The 24,640-nt window shown below is 40.6% G+C and overlaps 1 protein-coding gene across 1 annotated transcript in view; it reads right to left on the reverse strand.

The window, feature by feature from the left end:
• Positions 1-6,508: 6,508 nt before the first annotated feature.
• Positions 6,509-24,640, reverse strand: part of OXCT1 (3-oxoacid CoA-transferase 1) — a 115,180-nt gene continuing 97,048 nt past the window's right edge. The window contains exons 15-17 of the mRNA XM_084783726.1: positions 17,558-17,638; positions 13,447-13,548; positions 6,509-8,218 (exon numbers count right to left, since the gene is read on the reverse strand). Of these exons, the coding sequence (XP_084639852.1) occupies positions 8,183-8,218; positions 13,447-13,548; positions 17,558-17,638 (219 nt within the window). The 3' untranslated portion in view covers positions 6,509-8,182. The remainder of the gene's footprint in view (positions 8,219-13,446; positions 13,549-17,557; positions 17,639-24,640) is intronic.

Below are 24,640 nucleotides of genomic sequence, written 5' to 3' on the forward strand. Positions count from 1 at the left end.
CTGCCAGCATCCTGTATCAGCATCAGCCTCTCCGCCTTCCAGTATCATGCCCACACCCAGAAAGCACAGGGTGATTGGCTTTTCCAGCTCCTGGCTCTTGCAGTGTGTGACAGACAAGGAGGTCCAGCACCAAGGGGTCTCCCCTAGGAGTCCCTCAACATCTACACAGTAGAACATCTTGCTGAGACACTTCTCTGTGAACAGCTTCTTTGGTCCCTCTTTAAGTGGTTTTGTGTTGACCACTGATGTGTGACTGTTCCTCCTACTCATTCATAACAGCTTCTGCCTCTACCTCCCAATCTTCCAAAAGGTCTTGAGAGGTTGCAAACAATTCTCTGTTCTCCAATGGATCCCAGCTGTGTGAGTTACTCAGGCTCTGAATCTTGGTGATCTACTTGTTGCAAGGACTATTTTTAATCCCATGTGCCTGTCTGCTTTGCTGTGTTCTGTGTGGATAAGAATTCTCTTTACTTCAAAAGTACTCAATCCTTTTGGATTGTATTCATTGATAATTCTTTATATTCAACTTTCCTTGTCCTACCTGGTATGTAATTTTTCTCCAAAGGAGACTTTGGCTGATGAAACAATCAAGAAATACATGTTCAAAGGAATAAAAACATGAGTGGAACAAAGAGAGGAAGGTAGGAAAAGAGGAGCAATCAAAGGGAGGCAAAGGGGCAAGGGAGAGGAAAAGAAGAAAGAAGAAGGAGTGTGTGTCAGGGATAGAGAGATTATTACTGACATAGTCCCTAACCAGGTATGCATTTATGGTTATTAACTAAAATTATATATAGGGTAGGGCCCTGTGAGATTTTCCTCATTCATGTTGTATGTCAACAGGTATCTTTATTGGTCAGGTCATAGTGTTGAGATTTCATGAGTGTATCTTTGCTGTGTGACACTATTCCTGTAGAGGTGTGAACAAATATCTACCCCAGACAGGACCTGATAGCAGACCAAAGTACAGAGACCACCTGAGTCCATTTTTTTGAACTGATGAGTTTTATTGGGATTACTTACAGGAGCAAAAATACAGCACCAAAGCCCATCATCCCAGCATGGGTTTCAGTCATGAAAGCTGGGAAGCTGCAAGGCCTGCAACAGATGAGCAGGTTTAGAGGGATCTTTCTCATGTTGCTTAGTTTGTCTGAGAGGCAGTTTGATTGATCTTTGTTGTTTTTTTTTTTCTAGAGCAGTGGTTCTCAACCTCTGGGGGGTGGGGGTCACATGTCAGATATCCTGCCTGCATGTCAGTTATTTACATTATGATTCATAACAGCATCAAGAAATAATTTTATGGTTGTGGGTCATCACAACACAGAACTGTGTTAAAGGGTCACAGTTTCAGTAAGGTTTCAAACCACTGTTCTAGGCTATTTGTTTCATTGTCTTCTCCCAGGCTGCTGGCTGGTCTCAGCCTCTTCTAGGAAGTTCAGCTGGTTTAGTAGTTTCTCTTAGCAATCCTTACTTCTTACACACACTTGGAGAAGGAGGGGCCTAGCAAAAGTGGTCAGTTTCAGGGACTTCCCAAAGCTATTTTGAATTGTGTGCTTTCCCACAGGATGGAGAGTTTCATCTCCCTTTCAAACACAAATCATGTTGTTTCACCTCCTTGTAAACAGCCATTCTTAAAAGAGCCATTTGTTTCAAGTCCACTTAAATGTACTATGTCTTAACAAGTTTCCTTTCAAGATGAGGCATTTTCACCCTGGGAAAAATGCTACACAAGCTTCCCTGTCACTCTAGAAGACAGTCTTACAGTACTTTCTGGTCCTCAGGAACTTACAGTTTTCCCACCTCCTCTTCCATGATGGTCCCCAAGGCTTTGGTGTTTGAGTTGTGCTGTGTTAACCAGGGCTGGGAATTCCCCAGTGAGTTGTTCCCTGAATTTTGATCCATGTGACTTTCTGTGATGGTCTTTACATACTGCCCAAAGAGAAAGATATGCTTATCTATAGGCACAAAGGTAATTATTTAAAATGCGATTAGGAATTATACTGATTTAGGAAAGTTGTGAAATGAGTTTTCCTTTAATATCTATGACATCACCAGCCATGAGTATTTGGTCAGGTTTACTCACTCACCTTCTCTTCTGAAAATTAAATGTTCCACCACAATTCCACTTTCTCTCTAATTTCTTTCGGATTCTTCATGTCTTGAAGTTTCTCCAATAGTGAGTCCATTTATCTGATAGCATCATTCAGTCCTTAGCAGTCATGTAGGGCCTTTGATACTACTGATACCATGGGAGTTTTGTGTGTGTGTGTGTGTGTGTGTGTGTGTGTGTGTGTGTGTGTGTGTATGTGTGTGTGCATGAGTGTGTCTGTGTGTGTGTGTGTGTGCAAGTGTGTCTGTGTGTGAGGCTGTGCTCATGCCATAGTGTGCCTATAGAAATCTGAGGACAACTTTTTATGAAGTAGGTTCTTTGTTTCCATCTTTATATGGATTCCAAAGGTCAAACAAATGCCCTCACCTTCTAAGGCACTGGATCTCAACCTGTGGATTGCCATCCTTTTGGAGGTTGCATGTCAGATATTTGCTACTAATAACAGTAGCAAAATTACAATTATGAAGTAGCAACAAAATAATTTGTGGTAAGAGGTCACCACAACATAACGAACTGTATTAAAGGGTTGAAGCACTAGGAAAGTTGAGAACCACTGCTCTAAGGGATCTTGCTAGGCCTCTCTTAAATATAACTGTTGTTGTTTGTGTCTGTCTCTGTGGTGTGTGTGTGTGTGTGTGTGTGTGTGTGTGATGTTGTGGGGTGTGTGATTGCAACAATGAATATGTAATGGAAGTCATGCAGAAGACAGACTAAGTCAATTCATTAATTGCTCACATTTAATGTATGTGAAAATAAGATGAATCATACAACTGATTGCACCCTACAGCTGAGGGCTCTCAGCTTCTTGTTGCCCTATAGCTCCACAGGAGAAACTGAGACAGGTATTTATACATACCAATATGACCATGTCCTTTTAACTACTGGTCATGAAGAAGCCCCTACGTGGAAAAAGAGCAGATTTTAAGATAGGCGTTTTCCTTGGGCCATTAAGTGCCTAGGATTCCTATCAGCCACACAAACCATTCATCACTGACCCTTTAACAACAGGAAGGAAACACTTGGTGAATCCACCTGGGATTGGCAAGAAATTAAAAAATTCTTACTATGTAGACAATACAATTTCTCCCTGATAAGACAGTAAACAAAAGCATGCTGTGTTTTATAATTGGCAGTGCCTTGCATTCCAGGAAATGTGGTAGTGATGCTTGAATCTCCTCACTTACGTGTGCATTGCTGAGCAGGCATCCTCCTGCATCCCAGCACCCAGCACCTTGGGTTCCTTTGCCCTAGCCCTCTCTCCATGTTACCTTTCCCTTTGTGGGAGGAATGGCTCTAGGCTTCAGCATCCCTATGTGACACAATCAGCCTTCTTTCAGGGAGCTCATCTGAGTCGGTCTGATGTACAACTCTAATTTCAGTCACAAGGACAGGATAGCACCCAGGAAGCAGAATTTCAGAATGATTTCCACCTGTCCCTCCTTTCTGCTAGTGTCATGTGAGCATTTCTACCCCTGGTTGCCTAAGAAAAGCCTTTCAAGGGAACATATCTGGATTAATTAGACATCTTCCACAGGAAAATTATCAGTTTTGCCTTAAGAACTACCCATTTTACTATAAACTAGGTTATGCACAGGAGTACTGTGGACAGAAGGTACAAAATTAGAATATTTGCCCCATTGAGTTTGAAGGGTGTGGACTTCATTTTACAGTTTAACCAGGAAGCAACAAATCTAGTTCTATTTGAGGAATTTAATTCACATCTCAGTAACTATCCTGGCAAAATCCAACAGTAGCTCAGAAAGGCTCATTTGATTAAAGAATGAGTGGACATTACTTCTCACAGGCTAATCAAGTTAATTTTGATGGCAATATTAATGTCTGCCTGGCAAGCTACAGCGAAAATCAAATAAACTACCTCACATATTCTGGGTGATTTGTAAATTATAAAGTGTTTAAATAAATATGGATATTTCAGGACTGTTTATTCCTTTGTGGCAGCCTCCAGGTTTCATTTGGGTTTTGTCCTCCCACGTATTCTTAAGAGATCTTATGTCATTATTTAACCAAGGCTACCCTCTAAGCCTAACTTACTATTAACCATGTTTCAATTGGTAGGAGGAGGCCTGCTCAGCAATGCACATGTACGTGAGGAGATTCAAGTATCACTACCACATTTCCTGGAATGCAAGGCACTGCCAATTATAAACATATTCTGAAAATTATCATAGGCCAGGGATGGACAATCATCAAGAGCACAGTGTACACACACACACACACACACACACACACACACACACACACACACACACTCAATCATATTTTGACACATATGCCTGAGAGCCAGCATAACCCTTGAACTCTTGTCTATATTGGATGCATACAAAGGCTTGGAGTTGGAGACAATATCTGAGAGGGTATAAAGGCATCTCAACTTCATTTAAAAAAAAAAAAGGAAAGGGCTACTTCCTCTTCCTAAATGAAAAAAAAGAGGTTCCAAGGGAAACAGAATACATATATGAGCTTCTGGACTCACTTCCCTCCTGAACAAAATACAGGGCAACAGATCAAATGCACCATTGCAAGGCAGTAAGCCTGTCACAAAATGGGCCGTCTTGGCACCAGGATCCCACAGTTCATCAGCTGAGATTCTGATGACTCAGCCATGCTACAAGGGAGCCAGGATACAGTTGTCTAAGATCCCTTCCAAGAAGGCACTCCACTAAAGATCACAGTGACCATGGTCAAGCCTATTTAGCTTCCACAATGATGCATGGTTGCAGAAAGGAGTCTTCAGTTCAGTTAGATGTCTAAGGATCTCAGGGATGCTGGGTGATTCACAAAGTATCTCTGGAAGATTTCATATATAGACATGTCTAACTTTTTAGATGGAAGGGACATCAAATGTGTCTCACAGATATACCTGCAGTTATTACCATTATTGTTATTTATGCTTAACATGCTACTTGATATTAATATGGCCTCCAATAGGCAGGCAGTATAGACACTGAAAATAGATAATCCAAATGTATGCTTAAGAAATACTAGATGATAGCCTATAAAAAGGGAATGTTAGTGTCAAAGAACCCTACTCACTGGCTAAATATCTGCTGAATTCCACTGGTATACAGCATGTCTTTACAGTGTATGACTGTAAGAGGAAGATCTTTCACCTTCAAACTACTACCCACTGGTAGCACCCTCTGGACTCAGTGTACAGGCTGTTTCTCTCACGTTATGTAAATTTGTACCAGGCCAGACCCCACACAAAATTCAAGAAGCCCCCAAAATAAGTTAATAAACATTGTGGTTGAAGGTGACAAACAACATGGAAGATTTGAAAGCTGGCTTATAGATAAGATGGAGGGAAACTGGCTTAGGTACAACCAGAGTCTTGTGCCCACATACAACCAGAATATTCCTTCCACACATGTTCCCTGTGTGCCAGCATCTTTCATTGTAAATATAGCATAGAAGTGCATTGCGTGTGTGCATACGTGTGTGTGTGTGTGTGTGAGTGCACGCATGCATGCATATATGTGTGTGTGCGCACGCGTTGGAGACAGGTTTGTATGTTATGTAGCAGTGTGTGTGTGTGTGTGTGTGTGTGTGTGTGTGTGTGTGTGTGTTTGAGGTAGGTTTTCATGTTGTGTAGCAGAGGACTGGGTGCCAATGCTAGATCATGTTCTTCCAGCTTCTTCATGGACAGAAGAGGAAGAACACTCTTTTTATCACTACATTTTAATATAGGAGAAACAGCCTGACTGGTGCATCCTATGTCATGTGACAACTCCTGTATATAGCTAGAATCGACAGAGGGGAGCCATCAAGAATGACATAGCTTAGAACCTGTCCCCAACCCCAGGATTCTGTCCAGGAAAAAAAGAGTGTTATTAGAGTGTCAGTGGGTACTGCAGAGACTACAAGAAGACATTTAAGACTGCAATAAGACTCAACATGCCATTGGAATATTGATTAATGAAAATACGCCATCAAGGAAATGCCATTTAAAATTAACAAATGGAGGCTTGATAGTCAATCTTCACAGATGACTGGCTTTGACAGGGTGCAAGGGACAGGAGAATTCATTCAGGCCTTTTTTATTTCTAGGAAAGAAATATATCTATTTGGCAAGGTAAAAAGAAAAGGTAATGGCAGGCATGGTGGCTCACACCTTTAATCCCAGCACTCAGGAAGCAGAGGCATCTTTATCTCTGTGAGTTCAAGGCCAGCCTGTCTACAATGTGAGTCCTAGGACAGCCAGAATTACATAGAGAGGTCCTTGTCTCAACACTCAACAAACCCGCAAAAAAGCAAGAGAAAGTAACAATTCGATTAGAAGTAAAAGCGCGATGACGTAAGGTTTGGCCATCCTAACAATCTTTGTTGTGTTTCTGCATGTGGAACCACATCGTTCCTGAGTGAGAAAAGAGGACAAACACGTTCTTCACTGTCAGGTTGCAAATTTTATTGTATCACTTAACACTTCTGAAAAAAATATCATGGCACTCTTTGAACCTTAAGTTGTCGATTCAGGCTGTGACAATGTTTACAACATTCTTAGAATCCCCTTGTCTCAATGTAACAGACTGGAATGATAAGCAAGTGCATCCGAAGACATATCAATATCAACAATAATAACATTGCTCAAATGTTTACTCTCACACAGACGTATGTACTCTCACGGACCCTGTTCCTTCTAAGAAGGGTTCTCCTCACTAATGCCAGGCAGAGTGTGCTTTCAAGCATGCAGCCAGCCAGAAAAGCAACTCTGCATAGGGAGTGTACTATGGAGAAAAAACTTGTCTTCCCTTCCCACATGCACGGATCAGCTGTGGCTATATATGAGAAGAAATGAGGTTCCATGACAACCACCACCCAAGACGTGCATCAGTTCCTATCGTTAGTACCAGAAGAATGACATGTTTCACTGTGCACACCCTAGCTTTCTGCCTGGCTTCAGGATGCCTAAGCTTTCTGACATCTGATACCAAGGTTTCTGAAGCGATGCCTCCTGGCCACTGTGTGTATTGAGGCTACTTCTAGGGAAGCATCCCTTGTAAGGGCAAGCCACTGTATTCACTCCCCAACACAAAGACTCTGCTAACTACTCAGATCTGAGACTTTCCCATATTTCCCCAACACAGATAAGGCTAAAGTAATAGCACTTTGTTAAGAGAACTTAACCTATACAGAAGAAATACTGCTTTTTTGTAGAAAAAGTCATTCAGTGTTTAGAACTTTTGATGATCAGAGTGGAGAGCCTACAAGGATGGTATCTTTGAATATCATTATTTTCCAAACACTGTTGCCATTGCGATTCAGGACTCATGATCAATAGCCCATAGTTCTTTTCGGCTTAGGAGATGTTGTATAGGTAAGCATGGGGACTCAGTACAGATGCAGAGTCTTCTGAATACAAATGTATAGCACACTGTCGTAAAACAGGAGAACTAGTAGGTCTCTAGTCCTATTTCTATACTCAGCCTCACCTTTTAGCACCCATCAGTTGATAGCTCGATATCTATAAAGGCAACATCTGGTGGGATGTCAGCACTGGCAGATCCTATGCCTTGTCCATTCTTCTGCTTCCTTTCCCCAGAGACATTCCTGTTTGCCTTCTTGGGGATCTACTTAACTTAAGAAGTGTGGTGGGAAGGAGGATGTTCAAAGAGGCAAGCATAGTCATCAAATCAGAGCACTCTCTCAAAAAAGAGGAAGGTAAAAGAAACATAGTCATCAAAAAAAGTATTCTCCCTAATCACAAATTCACATGAAAAATTTCTTTCAGGACTGCTCAGTCATGGTTTAGTATATATAGCATAAAAAGTGAACATACATCCAATGTGAGCACCAATGGCAAAGACAACCTTCTTAGCACTTATGCAAAAAAGATCACAACGAAATGTCTTCCTTTTGTTTTTCATGGAAACGTTGTACCACACCTTGACAGAACAAAGTCTATGGCTGCACAAATCCAGAAATACTAAAAGAAAACTAATCGAAACTTCTTGATAAATATGTAATTTTGATTACTGACATCCTTTCAATTAAATCCTATGTGTTCAAAATGAAATCTTAGCATCCTAGAACAAATGCTGAATCAACATTTCAAGTTTAAATCTGCTGCATTGGCATGAGGTTTGGCGAAACCTGGTGAAAGAAAGAGGAAAAAAATTAAAGTTTACTACAAGAAAGTTCAAATACTGCTTCAATTTATTTAATACTTTAATTTTTTAATTAAAGAATAAAAACCAAAGGAAATATCAAGCTTCAAAAGTGAACAAAAATATAGAGTGAGAGTGATGAAATTCTATTTTATATAACATAAGTGTTCATCAGAAAGGAAATAACTAAATAACCAATTTAACTAAATAGGTACTACAAAAGACATTTCAGAGACGATGGAATTTAAGTAGTAGAAAATCACTCAATGATCCCCAGTTTGGCCTACCAAGCCCACATGACTAATACAAGTATAGACAAAATTAAAAGCTATCAGTTTCTTTATCCATTCTTCTAGTGAGGGACACTTAGGCTGTTTCCATGTTCTGGCTATTATGAATAAGGCTGCTATGAACATGGTTGAGCAAATGTTCTTGTTGTGTGCTGGAGCATCTTCTGGGTATATTCAAAGGAGTGGAATAGTTGGGTCTTGAGGAAGTCTTATTCCCAGTTTTCTGATATAGCGCCAGATAGATTTCCAACATGGCTGTACTAGTTTGCATTCCCACCAGCAATGAAGGAGTGTTCATAGGGGAGGAGAGTAAGGGGAAAATGGGAAGGAGGAAGGAATGGGAGGATACAAGGGATGAGATAACAATTGAGGTGTAATATGAATAAATTAATAAAATATATTTTTAAAAAAGCTATCAGTGCAGGAAGTCAAGTCCAGCAACAGTCCCTCAGGGCTGGGAGAGGGACTCACGAAAATGCACATCTAGCTGAAAAATCACAGGCAATTGATAGTTGCTAGGGGAAGGGAAGTATTTTTCTTTGGGAGTGTGACTTTTGGTGAGGAGTCTATATTCTAGTAGGCCCCCCACCCATGTGCATGCAGGGCAGTACAAAGTTGAATCAGTAGGTTATGAAGAAGAAGAAGAAGAAGAAGAAGAAGAAGAAGAAGAAGAAGAAGAAGAGGAGGAGGAGGAGGAGGAGGAGGAGGAGGAGGAGGAGGAGGAGGAGGAGGAGAAGAAGAAGAAGAAGAAGAGGATCTGACCATAGGAGGGAGACTTGTTAAGGAAAACTGGGGCATGAGGAGAGAAGATGAAGGTAGATGTGATGAAGATACACTGGAATAAATGTATCAAATTGTCAAAGAATAAATAAAAAGTATTCTTTAGAGAGAATCTGAGATTCTCATTGGCAAGTCAAAGATTTAGTATAAGGAAATATACAGCACTTCATTTTTTGAAAATACATTATTATTTGATAAATCTTTGAGAAGAGCTTTCTTTCAAATTATGAGCACAAGAGGAGAAAAGTAAACAAGACTCCTTAATTGTGAAAATATTGTGTCACAGTGTCATAAAGGTAAGCCACATAGGATTGACTATCCAACTTATAAACTTCTGTATGTTAAAAAAAAAAAAACCCAAAAATCAAAAATCAAAACCAACCAACCAACCAAACAATCAACTAAGTCGTGTATCTAAAAAGGGGGTCAATGTCTGGAATATATAAGGTCAATTTATAAGTCAACAAAGAACAATAACTTGATTAAAGAGTAAGCAGTTGAACAGATAATTCTTCAATGAAGACACTTAGTTGGCCAATACATAAACGATCCTGTAAGCCTTCTGTAAGAGAAATGCAAATGAAGAGTCCTGAGAACTCATAGCTAGAATACAAGGAGGTACAGTCACTGTGCAAAATAGTATGGAAGTTCCTCAAAAACACTAAAAATAAGAGTTAACATATGGCCCAGCAATCCTACTTCTCGGGACATGTCCAGAACATTTTAGAACAGGATCTCAAAGACATACTGTATACTGGTGTCCATATCATCAGTATTCAAAGTAGTGAACAGGTAGAGGTAACCTGAAGGTGCAGGCAGAGATGAACACTACGGTGCCCTAAAGAAACTGAAGATGGTACCAAAAATTCGAAAGGCTATGTATCTCATGTCATGGGCTGGAAGAACAAATACGGTGAAAATGTACACACTATTCAATGTGACCTATAGATAAAATGCAATTCGTTACAAAAATATGCATGCGTGTTTTGCCTGCATGGACATGGACCATGTGTGTGTGTGTCTAATGACTTTGCAGGCCTAAAGAGTGGATGGATGCCTGGGACTGGAGTTACAGACAGCTGTTAGCCACCATTTACGTGTGTGCTAACTGCTGTCAGGGTCATCTTCAAGAGCAGCAAGTGTTCTCAAGCACGGAGCCATTTCTCTAGCTCCTGAGTTCTTATTCAAAATCCCAACCCCTTTCCTCAAAGAACCAGAAGAAGCAATGTTATAATTTCTATGGAACCACGAAACCCTTGAATAGTCAAGGCCATTTTGAGCCATGGGGGCAGAATAGGGATCATTACACTGTTGGAGTTTAAAATATACTGCAGACCTATGGCAACTGAAACAGCATGGCATTTTTATGAAAACAGATATAGACCAGTAGAAAGGAACAAAAGGCTCTAAAACCAAGTCCAACCATCTATGCTTTTGACAAAGGCACTAAAAATATTGAAACCCTTAAAGCATGAGGAAAGGCCAGGCTTCTCAATACATAGTATGGTAAGACCTGGATACTCATGTGCGAAACCAAACCAGATCCCTTGTCTGTTGTTCACTAATTACAAACTACATCCACCTTGGATAAAAGACATACAACCAAGACTGTTAAACTTTAAAACTGCCAGAAGAAAACAGGGCAAAAGCTTCAGGACTTTGAAATTGGCAAGGTTTGATTTTTTTTTTTTTTAAAGAAAAGACACTAAGCTTGCTATGGTGGCACATGCCTTTAGCACCAGCACTTGGGAGGAAGAAGCAAGCAGATCACTGAATTCAAGGCCAGCCTAGTCTACAGAGTGAGTTTCCGGACAGCCATGGCTACACATAGAAACTCTGTCACAAAACAGACAAACAGTGGACAGTATATCTAATTAGAAATGAAAGGGAGACACATAAAAGGCCAAAGGAGACATATAAAAGGTACAAAAGGGTACACCATCATTAAGCAGTAAAGAAATGAAAATCAGAGACCAACCCAATTAGATTAGCTATTCTAAGAGAAACAAAGACAACTGCTCTTGGTCTTTCTGCTATCACCAAGTATAAAATCACAAAGGAACAAGTGCTGGCAAGGATATAACAGGAACACTTAATAGGAACAGAATGGTAAAGCCACTGTGAACATCAGTGTGAGATTTCCTCAAAAATTAAGAATAGAATCACCATATGATCCAGCAATCTCACTACAAAAGAGATAGGATCATTGCACCATCAATACAACTGTATTCCCAATCCATAAGAACCAAGAAGCAGAAACAACCTGAATGCCTACCGTCTAATGAATGGATACAGAAAAAGGCACTCAGGCACAAATAATGCTACCGATTGATCTTTAAAAATGAATTCTTGCATTTCTGTGCCAACATCCGTGTAACTGGAAGTCATTATTTTAAATGAAATAAGAAAGTAAGCACATAATAACACGAGTGTGGCATGATCTCACTTCCATGTAGAGTAGGAGAAAGGTATGATGTCATAGAAAGTGCGAGTAGAATGGTGGTTCCCAGAGGGTGGGAGCAGTCAGGGCAGAGGGAGGAGCTAGATCCATCAGCGTGTACTGAATTGTTATTAGGAGGGAGAACATGTGGTGCTGCTGCACACTGATGGACTGCCTGTGTTTATAGTGGTGATGTGTTATATGTTACTTACGTCCTAATGTCAGTAGAGATTTTAAACATTTTGACCACAGAGAAATGCTTGAGTACATAGGAATGTTTACCCTGACTTGCATATGATGCATACACATGTTGAAACATCAAAGTATACCTCTTAAGTAAACCAATTTTCATATCAGTTTAATAATGGTAAAAGGAGGGGATGATACTGGGATACAGAAGGGCCAGGAAGACAGTTCCAAATCTAGGAAGACACGACACCTAGCAGGGCTTCCACACTCGCCCCTCCCGTCCCACGTGTGCATTAAAAAAAAAAAAGCAGAGATTTCTGAATTATCCACATGGATAACACGGATAGCTAGAAAATGAGGCTCTAATGTATTCTTTTGCAGTAGAAACTGAAATTTCTGTGAATCTCTGAAGTTGTTACCTGACAGAGGCCTCTGAGTCCACACAGAAAATATAACAAACAAACAAAAAACAAACAAACAAACAAAAACCCAGCTAAAACTATTTGCTTGTTTCACTGGAGTAAGAAATTCTAAATAGTTCAAATATAAGTAAATCTCACTTTTTTTTTCATCGAGGTTATGAGAACGCTAATTTAAAATGTGCTTTTCAAGCAAGGTATTGTTGGGAGATGGCTTTTTCTCCAAAGGGAAATTCAGAAAAGGTTAATAAACAAAAGACCTTGGTATAGTACCAGGATTGGTGACTGGGTACATAATGAATTATACAACAAAGTTGTTTCTAGGAAATGTGTTATGCATTTGTAGGCACAAGCCAGTCACTGTGCTCAGGAAGTTAAGCATGAAATCTACTGATGGTGTATCAAGTAATTTCTGTTGAATGAGGTTCTCTAATTTCTTCTCAATGTATTTCACTGTAATTAGTAAATGGGTATGCCCTTGTTTGTTTCAAAGACATATATTTTCCTTTTACCTTTGGTTAACCTTATGTTAATTGACATCTGTCAACTCTAACAGGGAGGTGAGTGATGATTTACAATAAGCACTTTTATATACACAATAAATAAATAAAACTTTCGAAGTATAAATAAATAAATAAAAGTATAAATAAATAAATAGAACCCCTCCCCTCCCTATATATTTACTGGGTTTCCAAGTCTGAGTTTTTCGCTTCAAGTAGGATGCAACTAGTTTGCTATTGTTACCTCTAACGGGTGGAATAAAGGACACAGAAGTGACTCAAGGACTGAATTAGTTCACAAAGAACAGAGAACTCTCAGGACGTCACACAAAGTAGATTAGCTTGTCCTCTGTCCCTTGTAGCTCCTTGGTGTGCCCTCTTGCTCCTGTCTCACTCCTGACAGCCCTAGCCTTCTTGTTCTTCTACCAGCTCTCCTAGGAGGCACCCTTTCCCACTCCTGCTCAGATCAGCTCCTTAAATGCTAACTGACTGGATGGAGGCTGACCATCCCTTGTCTCCTGTGTGTCCTCGCACCATTTATCCACCCAGCCTGCAGCCCAAGGCAAGAGGCTCGTCCTGCTCACAGAAACACTTACAGCAAAGTCACAGCCAGTGCTCTTCTTTATGTCATCAACAGTCAGGCCTTCCCAGAGCTCGATCAGTGTCAGCCCATTTTTCTTGTCCACGTCAAACACACCCTGCGGGAAGTCAAGAAAATGACAACAACCATTTCTATCATGAAAATTGTCACATAAAATAGATAGGGTTTCATGTTCCTAGAAGAAAGATAAAATATAGGACCAAAGAATGAAAAACCAGCAACAACAAAAAAAAAATGTTCCTTATAACTAGAACTAACTCCTTAACAGCCATTATTTGTTAACTAAAGTTGGCATCTTCTAGCACCATAATCAGGTTTTTGTTGTTGTTTTTTTACATGTCTTCCATTTTTTAAGTCTAACACACTGACACACTGGGTGAAAGGCCAGAGGTAACCAATGATTTGAGGAGAGAAATGGATGAACAAAGTGGGAACGAGGCAGGGTAGTTGGAAGAGAAAGGGTAGGGGTGATGGGGTGATGGGGAAAAGGCTGCAACCGAAGACACTCAATGGTAATTATGAACTAAAAGCTGCCGGGGCCTTGAAAGCCCAGCCAACTCATCTAAGTAGCTGTTAACATACTTCATGGTAAAGTGCTCCCACCTTTAAATTCCCATGAAAACACAAGGGTCCCAGGAGGGCAAGGGAGTTCACAGCCTTTGGTGAGCAAATCGAATGGCAGTGCTGGTGTCGAAGGCAGACAGGAATGTTAGGCCCAGGCTGACGACCTACCCAACATCATGGCCACAGTACCAACTTGCAATATTACCACCATAGTATCGCTTGACTTTAGTTATGGGGTATAGGGTCAATTATCTTGGGGCAGACTGTCTACTGGTAAGCCAACAACAACAACAACCCCTGTAACTGAGACCCAACTGTTTCTCTGGTGTTTCAAACCCTTGTTCTACAGGCGTCCGGTAGCAATATGGCTGCCTGTGTCAGTTTTCATAGGGAGGAGTTTCCTCTCTCAGACTTAAAAGTTACATCTCCTAGGTTTTCTAGCTCGGATTTAACTTAATTTTAACTATTATATCTAGCCTTCAATCTTTATTTCCAACTACTTTTAATGTCAAACCCTAAACTATCATGTTTAAATACACTGTTAGTGAGAAGCAACACACAGAGAAAAGAGCGCTGGCTTTTGAGCTGGCCTGCTGTCACACAGCTCTGCTGCAGAGCACCTGAGCAATTTGGAGAGCCCAGCAACCGCTCCCTGGGGCTGCAGTACAGGGCACATGTAGGGACGAGAATGCGCCTCTGGACCATGCCTGGGCCGAGTGTGATACAGGACACATGTAGGACGAGAATGCGCCTATGGACCATGCCTGGGCCGAGTGTGATACAGCACACATGTAGGATGAGAATGCGCCTCTGGACCATGCCTGGGCCGAGTGTGATACAGGACACATGTAGGATGAGAATGCGCCTATGGACCATGCCTGGGCCGAGTGTGATACAGCACACATGTAGGATGAGAATGCGCCTCTGGACCATACCTGTGCCGAGTGTGATACAGGACACATGTAGGATAAGAATGCGCCTATGGACCATGCCTGGGCCGAGTGTGATACAGCACACATGTAGGATGAAAATGCGCCTCTGGACCATACCTGTGCCGAGTGTGATACAGGACACATGTAGGACGAGAATGCGCCTATGGACCACGCCTGGGCCGTGTGTGACACAGGGCATATACAGGACGAGAATGCGCCTATGGACCATGCCTGGGCTGAGTGTGATACTATTTCTTAGCAAATGGACTAAGCCAAGTGAAAAGGTTGAAATAATTACTGCCTCCAGTTAGTTTATATTTTTCTCCCAGAAGGAACATCACAGGATAAGTGAGGGATGTTTCTTTCCCTCGTTTGATAGCCTAGTTGGTCCTACTGAAACAATGATTGGAATTTTAAGAGTAAATACTACAGCAAACTTCTCTTATTTGCACATTTTTATGTTTCTATAAACAAAAATTAAAACTTTTCATTTTTTTCCAAGCAGGAATTTGTGTTCCATGAGGGGAAAATGTTAATTTGGAACTGGTTATATAATCTATTACCTGACTTTACTCTGATATGAAAATTTTTAATGGGTATTTTTCTTTTGCAGAAAGACTGTCAAGAGCACCAAATTGATCTGCTTTTTCATCCACTATGAACAAGTATAAATTTCTAAAAATTGAGAAAATAAGCCCCAAATACCCTGGATTATGTTATTAAGAACACATGTAGATATGGTTTTAGAAAAAGATAGTTGCAGTGTCATTAATATGGGGCTTCGGGAATCAGGGAGGTAAGACTGCAAATTGGCTAAATAACTTTTAAAAAACAATCCTTTTATTAACATCATCATGAGGCTCCAGTTAACTCCCAGACTGTACAGAAGGCCAACCATCTATATAGATTTTTAAAAGATGGAAATTTGCTATTGAACTATTTAGAGTTTCATTTTGTAGTGTAAGAGTTAAAAAAAAAAAAGGATTGATAAAGAAAGAGAGAGTAAAACCTAAAAGCTAAGTTGTTACCTGCTAATCAGAAATGGTAGGAAAACTACCTTGTCTTACAGGTAAGTAACTAGTTACTTTATTACCACCATAAAGGCTCCATTATGGATCAGACGGTTAGTTGCAGCCAGGTGCTGATGGAAAAGCTATCTATAATAACCTGATCCATACAACAGGAAACAACTATAATCGTGTTCAAAGGGCAACCTAGTGGAATGCTCCTTGGAGCTGATTATAGAATTCTGCTTCCTTAATGACATTTCCCTTAATGGCATTGCATCCTTTCATTCAGCAGCATCTATGGGGCACCTGCTTTGCATGACTCATGGAGGTAAACATGCAACCCTTGACCTGGATGCTGAAAGCTGGCCGCCTTGCTTTCTTTTGCTTTCTCCTGGTGCCACTGACAGCTCATGCTGACTGTGGCCATGTGTTAAGGACTCTCCCAAGCTTATTTCAGTCCTGACTTCTCTTTTGAATCCTAGATCCAAATCTCCGATTCTTTTTCTCAAAATCTTGGGACTATAAAATTGAAGATGTCAAACTAAACCTCTCTTTTTTTTCTTGATATCTTATCTTCCTGCTACCCTGAGCTTTGCCAGGATACAGCAGGCCAGACATTCTCTCTTGCTAGAAAATGTAGGAATCATCTGTCTCACCAGCTGTGCCCTGTGCGTCAAATTAGGCTGAGTCTAATCTCCTAAATTTCTTTAAATTATCTCTCTGGCTTACGATTTGAGATCTTTTGTTTCTTGCCTACACTATTGATGGGCCCTTTCAATGAGATTTGCCTCTTCTGCTCCTTTGTCTATTAGGGAAAAAAGTTATAGCGCTTTCATTTATGCAAAATGGTTCCCTAACTAAACAAAGAATTGCTGAAGGACTCCCTATTTCCCTCCTAGTAAGAAACATATTCTTCAGAGCACATCCGCATCTTTCCTTGATGTGATCCCTCATTATATTTTCTGTTTTAGTCCAGAATGCAGCTGCATTTTTGCTCTAAGCTGCCCCACATGCAGGTTCTTGAACAGGCTGGACTTTCATTACTCCTCTGAGACTTTGCATGATTTCTTCCTTTTGCCTGTGATGTCTTCGTGGTTTTCTTTTCAATCATAAAACTCCCATTTATCTTTCAAGACTCACAGTTCAATCTATCCATTTTCTAAGCAGGATAAATATGGCACCTTTATTTCACCACATGAGTGAGTCCGAGTTAGGTACCACCATGTGGATTGTAGGAGCAGCGGGACACAGGCAGAGGCTAAGGGTTATTTCAGTACAGCTGTCAGTGCTAAAACAGGTTAAGATTCTAATATTTGGACTTTTAAGATGTCAAGATGGGCCAAGAGTACAGCACACTGTGACAACTACCCAGGATAAGAGTTCCACTGTGCCTGTGTGAGTCCAGGGAGCTGTACATGAACAATTCTACATTTATAAACACTAATTTTCCCATCCCCTCCTTCCACGGACTAAGGTAATCTTACAGCCATTGATGTAAAATAATTTCAGACAGTAGTTTTAAAAAGCCTCATATGGGTCTCTAAATAAAACAAGGAAGGTGGCAGTAGGTGTGGGTGGAGTCAAGAAGGAGAGAGTTTACCTTTTCTGTAATAATGCGGTTGACACACTGCTTCCCGGTCAGAGGTAATGTGCACTTCTCCATGATTTTATGTGCATTTCCCTGTTTTAATGAACAATGAGAAAACATCAACAATAGTATTTAGGGGAGCAATTCCTACAAAGAATTACTGTGACTGTAGGAAAACCAGAATCTATCAGAGCCATCAAGTTTGAAGAATAGGCTGTTTCCAAGCCTTTGTACACTCAAGCTCTCCTCTCTTCTTGGGCAGCTATTGTCCCTGGTACAACTTAGGGAGGACCCGTACAAGCAACCAAATGCTTAAGAGACTTACCAGGAAAACCCCATCCCACACGTGTGTACTCCCAACCCTCAATTCCTGAACCACCTGATATGCAGTTCTAATAATATCCTCCTCATTATTCTCTTCCAAAGAATGGCCCTCTTTAAAAAATCTGTAGTTATTTGCCCAGATCAGAGTGTATCCATGGAAAATAAACATGCAACCCAACCTTCTCCTCCTTTTTTTTTGTTAAAAAAAAACAAAACAACAAAGCAAAACAAAACAAAACAAAAAACAGATGCACAGAAAACAGCAATGCCTTGCTTCCCTTTTCAGCAGAAAAACACATCAGTTCTATGTTCGAACGCATTTTCTCCTACGTCTAAGGCATTGTAGTTATTTATTCCTTGCTGTCAAGTCTAGAGATTATCTACTGTTTTCTTGTTGCAGTACATAAGTGCTTAATTCTCTTAAGCTTCCGCTTGCAGCTCCAAAGTCCCCAGCATCATTTTCAGTCCTCCCAGTGAAGGCCTGTCACAATTTGTTGTCATTTTCAACCATCAGAATTGATTCTACTCTTACCTAATGACCACGCAAACCAGACCGCTGCTGGATCAGGTGACTCCGTATATTGTATTCACTTTCTCTTGTGACTATTTGTTTTTCCTTGAAATTGTCTAAGTTCTAGATTGCTCATTAATAAGATACATGACCTGGCTTAAATGAACATTTTCTTTCCAATGTTTCTTTTAGTCACAGTTCTTTTCTTCAAACATAAAGTGAAAGAGGGATCATGAGCAGAAACAAGGTTTTATGAACTCCCTTCCCCAGCCCCATCCTGACTCCAGCATAAAAGTGGCTTCCTAGATATTTCTGTGGAACCCAGCTGTGACATCAGTTCGGATCTCTTCCAGTTATGATTAAACTCCTTTTTAACTACAGAGAACTAGGAGCATAAATGAACACTTCCTTTGAGGCCAAAGCCTGGCCTAGCACATTGTGGGTCTTGTCTTAGAGACAGTAAAATGCTTCTGCTTTCTTTTGCATCTAAACACACCAAATACAACGGGTGTCGCCACCGCCTGTTCTCCTGCTAACACATCCATCTTTGAATTAATTTAGATTGCTCCCCAGACTGGTGTCAAAAGCAATGTATTTCAGATAACAGGATCTAATTATGATTTTACTCCTTATAGTTACTTGTCAACTTTGTAATATACCTATGGTTAAGAAGGCTTTGGTATGTGTAAGTCAGTGCAAGGCATGAACGGCATTCTGAAGTTTCTGAATGGAAGGATTGATAGATGTATAAAGGAATGAGAATAGAAATAAAAATGGAAGACTTATAAATCTTGGATGGGTTGTTTTTTAAAAGACAAACTCTACTTAGTCAGAACTAGTGCTCACTACGTACTACGCCTTCAAGACAAGCTGTTCCTAGATCTTACTATATGTAAAAGTTAGATACAGAATGAGAACCTCATCCTCACTTCTCTTCCGCTATCTCCTTCCTTGTGAGATTTGAAATTCTGTATGACACAGAAGCTATATGTAACAGATGAAATTAATGATGAGCATTGGACTTCTACAGTTGTCAGGTTTTCTTACATTTAACATAGCTCAAGTAAGACATGACAAATGAATTCCAAGTCTGACTTCAAACGAAGTAAATAGTTTGTAAGTCTCTGAAGATCACTTCCTGCAGGGAGCTCTCACTTTGTTCTCATGATTTGAAAATGAGCCGCTCTTGCTGTGAAGGCAGCTGTGTAGATTTTAATGAACAAGCAACCCTGTTTTAGGAGGAAAGATGAATTCAACTGACAATATTAATGGTACCCTATCAACAGAGATTGTTTATAAACCATTTTGCATAAATAAAAATAGATAAATAATAAAACAGATAGGAAAGGTGTCGACTTCTCACCAAAAAACATTTGTATAAAACCTGGCGCTTCTCACACTATCTGTGTGAGATCAGTATGTTCATACTTTCTTGCCTGCCTTACTTTATAGTATTATTAGATTTAAATTAAATGCAGCATCCGACACTTAGTAAGAATAAATGTTAACTACTGTTTTCTATACAACCTATAATTAAAATTCATACAACCTCTCAATAAATTCTTTACAAGCTAGTTAAGACCTTACATGAAGTCTGATATAGAAATATGCAAAAGGGGAGCTAACTTAATATCCTGAGACCCACAGAACTAATGAAAATAGATTACATATTTGGAGATAAGCCATAAGGCTCACATAGGAAAGCAGCTCATGGTGTTTTTGTGCAGTTAGAACAACATAGTTAGATGATTCCATTCCCATTTAGCTCCAAGACATAGCAGGGATCATAGAGAGAGTGAAAATAAGATGCACAAAGATGAAAAATGTCACTAGTGCAATGCAATCACAGGTTAGCTCTCAAGACAAAGCATGGCTGGTGCCCACTCTAGCACTCTGTCCTAAGCACGCTGAGCTGAGCATTGCAGGATGGTATGACAGCTGTATACATCAGTGGTCCACTGACGCCCACTTTAGCACTCTGTCCTAAGCATGCCAAGCTGAGCATTGCAGGATGGTGTGACCGCTGTATACAAGGCAGGAACAATGACTGATTTGGAAAGGCTGAAAACCAACTCTAATGAAGACTGTCTATAGTACGGCAGCGTGTCCGTTCTTATCATTGTGCTTCTCCTTCACCTTCTCCAAAAGACAAGTCAGAAAAGGCAGAAGGTGGATACAAAGTGTAGGAGTTACAACGCTTTGAGCTGAGTTAGTGGTGCACGCCTGCCGACCCAACACCTTGGAAACTGAATCAAGAGGACCATGCGAACAAGGTGCTCAGTGCTCGCCTGAGCAATCCATCGAGACTCAAAAAAAAAAAAGTCTTCACTAAGAGCTCTTGATATCATTACACTCCATCATAACTTTAATTCCTAAACTCCACTGCTTCCATCTATTTCTCTGATTTCTTTCTCCCCTTCGATACCTTAGGTAGTTCACAATTTGTTTGTCAACGACTTGTGGCCTCAGAATTTTCTAGTGTTTGCTTTCTTGAGATCTCTTTAATTTTTTAGATCTCTACATGAAATCCTAGAACACTATTTTGCATTAATGAACATCTCTGGTTAAATGATGACATCTCTTCCATCATAATGGAACATTTCAGGGCATCGGAGTGCGTTCAATCTCATGTGAGCAGCTCATTTTTTCTCACACAACAGAATGTTCTAGGAATTGGGTCATTCCCACGGCACCAGCTACTGGGAAAATGCACCAACTTACAAGCGTCACCTCAGATTCAAATGGCCATGCCCTTTCTAGTTTTTCAGAGCAGCCTCTCCAATATTCCTTACATTGTGTCCACTCTGGTGTCCCAAGGCCATCTCCAGTATGATGGCCCTCTTTGGTGCTCCGTGTTTCTTCCTTCCCTCCACTATCCATTACAAGGGAGAAATAGATGGGCAGAAACATGAAAACATGCCTACACTCTTAGTTTTATTTTTTGATGGTACTAAGACCTTGTGTGTGCCAGGTGTACATTTTACTTCAAAGCTATACCTCAATCCCATCAGAGTTTTGACTTTTTTTTTCAAGGTAGACTTTTTTCCTTTCAAACTATAGTCTAATTAACACTCAGTCTAGAAAAAAATGATAAGCTTCTCAGGATGGTAAAAAACACAAGCAGAAACTACCATTAATTATGAATTAATCCAAACAAATGTATACTTTATTTAATTGGGAGTACTTTTCAGTGTTGCCAAACTATCTCAAAAATCTTTCACATTTGTTGACTTTAGTAACACATTTGGTCTCACATAAAAGAGATTAATGAGTTTCAGTCCATTTTTATAATCTCTTAGAAAAAAAGTAAGGAGAAGATACAATAGTCATCAAAATATCTACATGAGAACTGTGCTACCAGATTAGAGTAAATCAGAAAAATAATTCCTAAAGATTCATTATCAAATTCATAACAATACAATTATGATTCTTCTTACTCTTTTCCAAATCTATCACTGTAAAAAAGAAAGAAAGAAAGAAAGCATAACCCTTCCTCAGAACAGAGCTCTCTTTTGTGTTCTAGGCCTTTGCTTGCTTACAGTAAATGCTAAGTGCAACCTGAGTGCTTTGCCTCCTGGTGCGGCCCTGAGGATAGATCTTAGCCTTTGGTGCTGAGAATGAAGCACTAGCCTCATGCTGTGAGCAGTGATGGTATTGTCAGAAAAGCTTCCCAAAAGCAAGGGAGGTTTGGAGCTTAGAATACACCTAGACTCTGGGCAGAAGTCGAACTTTCTGTTTATATTTGATTTTTACTGGGGTATTTAATTTCCGTGGAATCTGGTTTGTCTGTCTATGTTGGGGGAAATAATAAGATCTACAGCGATGAAACGGAAGCACTAAGCATCCACAACTGGGAAGGGTTAAAAGTGCTCTGTGTGCTCAAACACGGTCTGAAGAACCAATTCAACAAGAATGTGTGGAGCCTGACTGATATTTCTGCTTTCTAGCAGAATGCACCATGGTGCCCCATGCTTGAAACACACAAAGTCCACACTCTTATGGAGTTTCTCACATTCTAGGGAAGAGGTGTAGAAAAAAAGGGCTGTTGAGAAGGCAGGGAGAGAAAGTGTGCCTGGACCCTTGAGCCTGAGTGACGTGGGGGACTGAGGCATGCAGGTTATCTAGGGGGAAGCATCCGAAGCTTGGAGAATAGCAAGTGCAAAGGCCCTGAGGCAGGATTCTGCTTGAGATGTTCCAAACTTTCAGGAAGGGAGTACAGCAGAAGAAAAGTGAGAGAGAGAGTGTAGCAGTGGTAGTGGCATAGAGTCAAACCATGTACCATGGATACTTTAGAATCAACAGTAAGGAACTTAGGCTTGAATCTAAGTGAGATGGGAAGTGTGGGAGGGTTTCTAGACTGAGAAAGAGGTGTCATGACTGTGTGCTTGTGTGTTCATGTATGCATGTGTGTAAATAAGCATGTGTAAAATATTTAAAGTCTGCTCACACCTAACCCTTTCAATTTTGCCCTCTGACCAGGACATACCTAATCCCTCAGAAACCACTGTCCTAGTCTCATACTGCCCTAATGTACATTCCCTTGTCTACTACTGAAGTCCCTGTGAAGCTCAGCCCTAGCCATCAGCTATCCCTGAACAGGCTCCATGCATCCTATGAGAACTTTGTTGCCTTTCAAAATGAGCTGTCTACTCAGCTGCGCAACCTGTCGTACAGCCTTCTATCATAAATACATAAGCAGCCTGAGCCATCTGAAGGAAGAACTACACTCTTCATTTTTATTTCCTCGGTCATTATGGTGACTACCACATAGTAGTTCTTGATAAACATTTGATCCCTGCATAAACAGGTGACCCAACAAATCCACATAAGAATTACCTACCAAATTTCAAAGTAAAACATCAAAGATCATTCCTTTGGCTGCTCATAGAAGGTAGTAAGCACTCCACCTGTAGACCCATCAAGTGTTACCCCATTGGCCTATAACTCTGTACAGGTGGTAGTAAGCCAAAAGTAAGAGCAAAAGGATGAGATGGGGCGAGTAGGACGACCCAAGGACAGAAGCCATACCATGGAGCAGAACTGAAGTCCTGGAAACAAAGATGAGACAGGGGCGTGGGGCAGGGAACATGATCACAAAAGGCTAAGTTAACCAAAGGAGTGTTGACTGTATCAAGATTTTAAAGAGGAACTCCTTGGTTCATGTACTTGATTCCAAGGAAGGTATTAAACAATTGGAAGCCCTTTAGGACACTGCAACAGGGACCTAAATATGAGTGAGAGAAGGAAAAGTGGAGCAAGGAGAAAACTACAGAGCACTACAGATCCATGTTTATGGCAATGGGGTGCAAGCAGAATGGCACCACGGTGATGGCTTAGATAGGGGTGTGGACCATGATGATAGTTCAGGTAGGGGTGAAGCCCATGGTGACTGTTCAGATAGGAGTGGGGAGATCAGCATTGCTCTAGCTGGACCAGAAAGAGGATGAGAATATTGGGGTGAAAAGGAGATACTTTCATTTGGGAGCGTGTGGTAGTTGCGGTTTCTCTGGAACATCCAGGTAGAGTCCTTTAACAGGAATTAGAAATTGTAATTCTAGAGTTCACCAGGGACTTACAGTTAGAGACAACTGCTTTCGGGAACCACCAAGTGAAATAAAATGGTTGGTACAAAAACAATGTTATAAAATAGTGCCCTAAAATGGAGTAGAAGTTGTAAGGCCCCAAGGACCAGAGATGGAGAACTAGACATCTGTGGATCCAAATTGGCTGAGCAGCCAAGTAACTCAGCCCAGTTGTTAAGGCCTTTAGCAAACAGAATGAAGACAAGAAGAGTGTACTATAACTGGATTTATCTTTAAAATTATAACTCAAACATTCTAGGCATCACAAATGTTCAAGTGGCACTGATCCCACCCTAGTGGCTCAGAGGAGAGGTTCAAAAATGCCGTCTGCCATTGTTACTAAACATCCAGGGAAAACGATTGTAATAAAACCTGAGGAAATACAAATCAAGAGCGGGAACACATTCTCAGATTGTTTTCCCTCAAGCCTTTGTTGATGGCTTTCTCACCAAAGCTTCTGGAGCTATGGCTAGGGAAAAAGTATGCAAAGGACTTTCTCTGAAACTTAAGGTTTCTGAGAGAACACATCTGGGTAAGACAAGGGGCAGACACAGGTCTGTGTGCCTGTCACCTTCAAGGGTAAGGAAAACACAGGCTGGCACGGGTGGGATCAAACTCTTGAGTCCAGCCTCTTTCCTACAGGGGCTTGCCGGCATTCCGAACTTATTCAGATGGTCT

This window comes from Acomys minous, assembly GCF_964271855.1.
Source record: "Acomys minous genome assembly, chromosome: 5".
In the NCBI taxonomy this organism is placed as follows: domain Eukaryota; kingdom Metazoa; phylum Chordata; class Mammalia; order Rodentia; family Muridae; genus Acomys; species Acomys minous.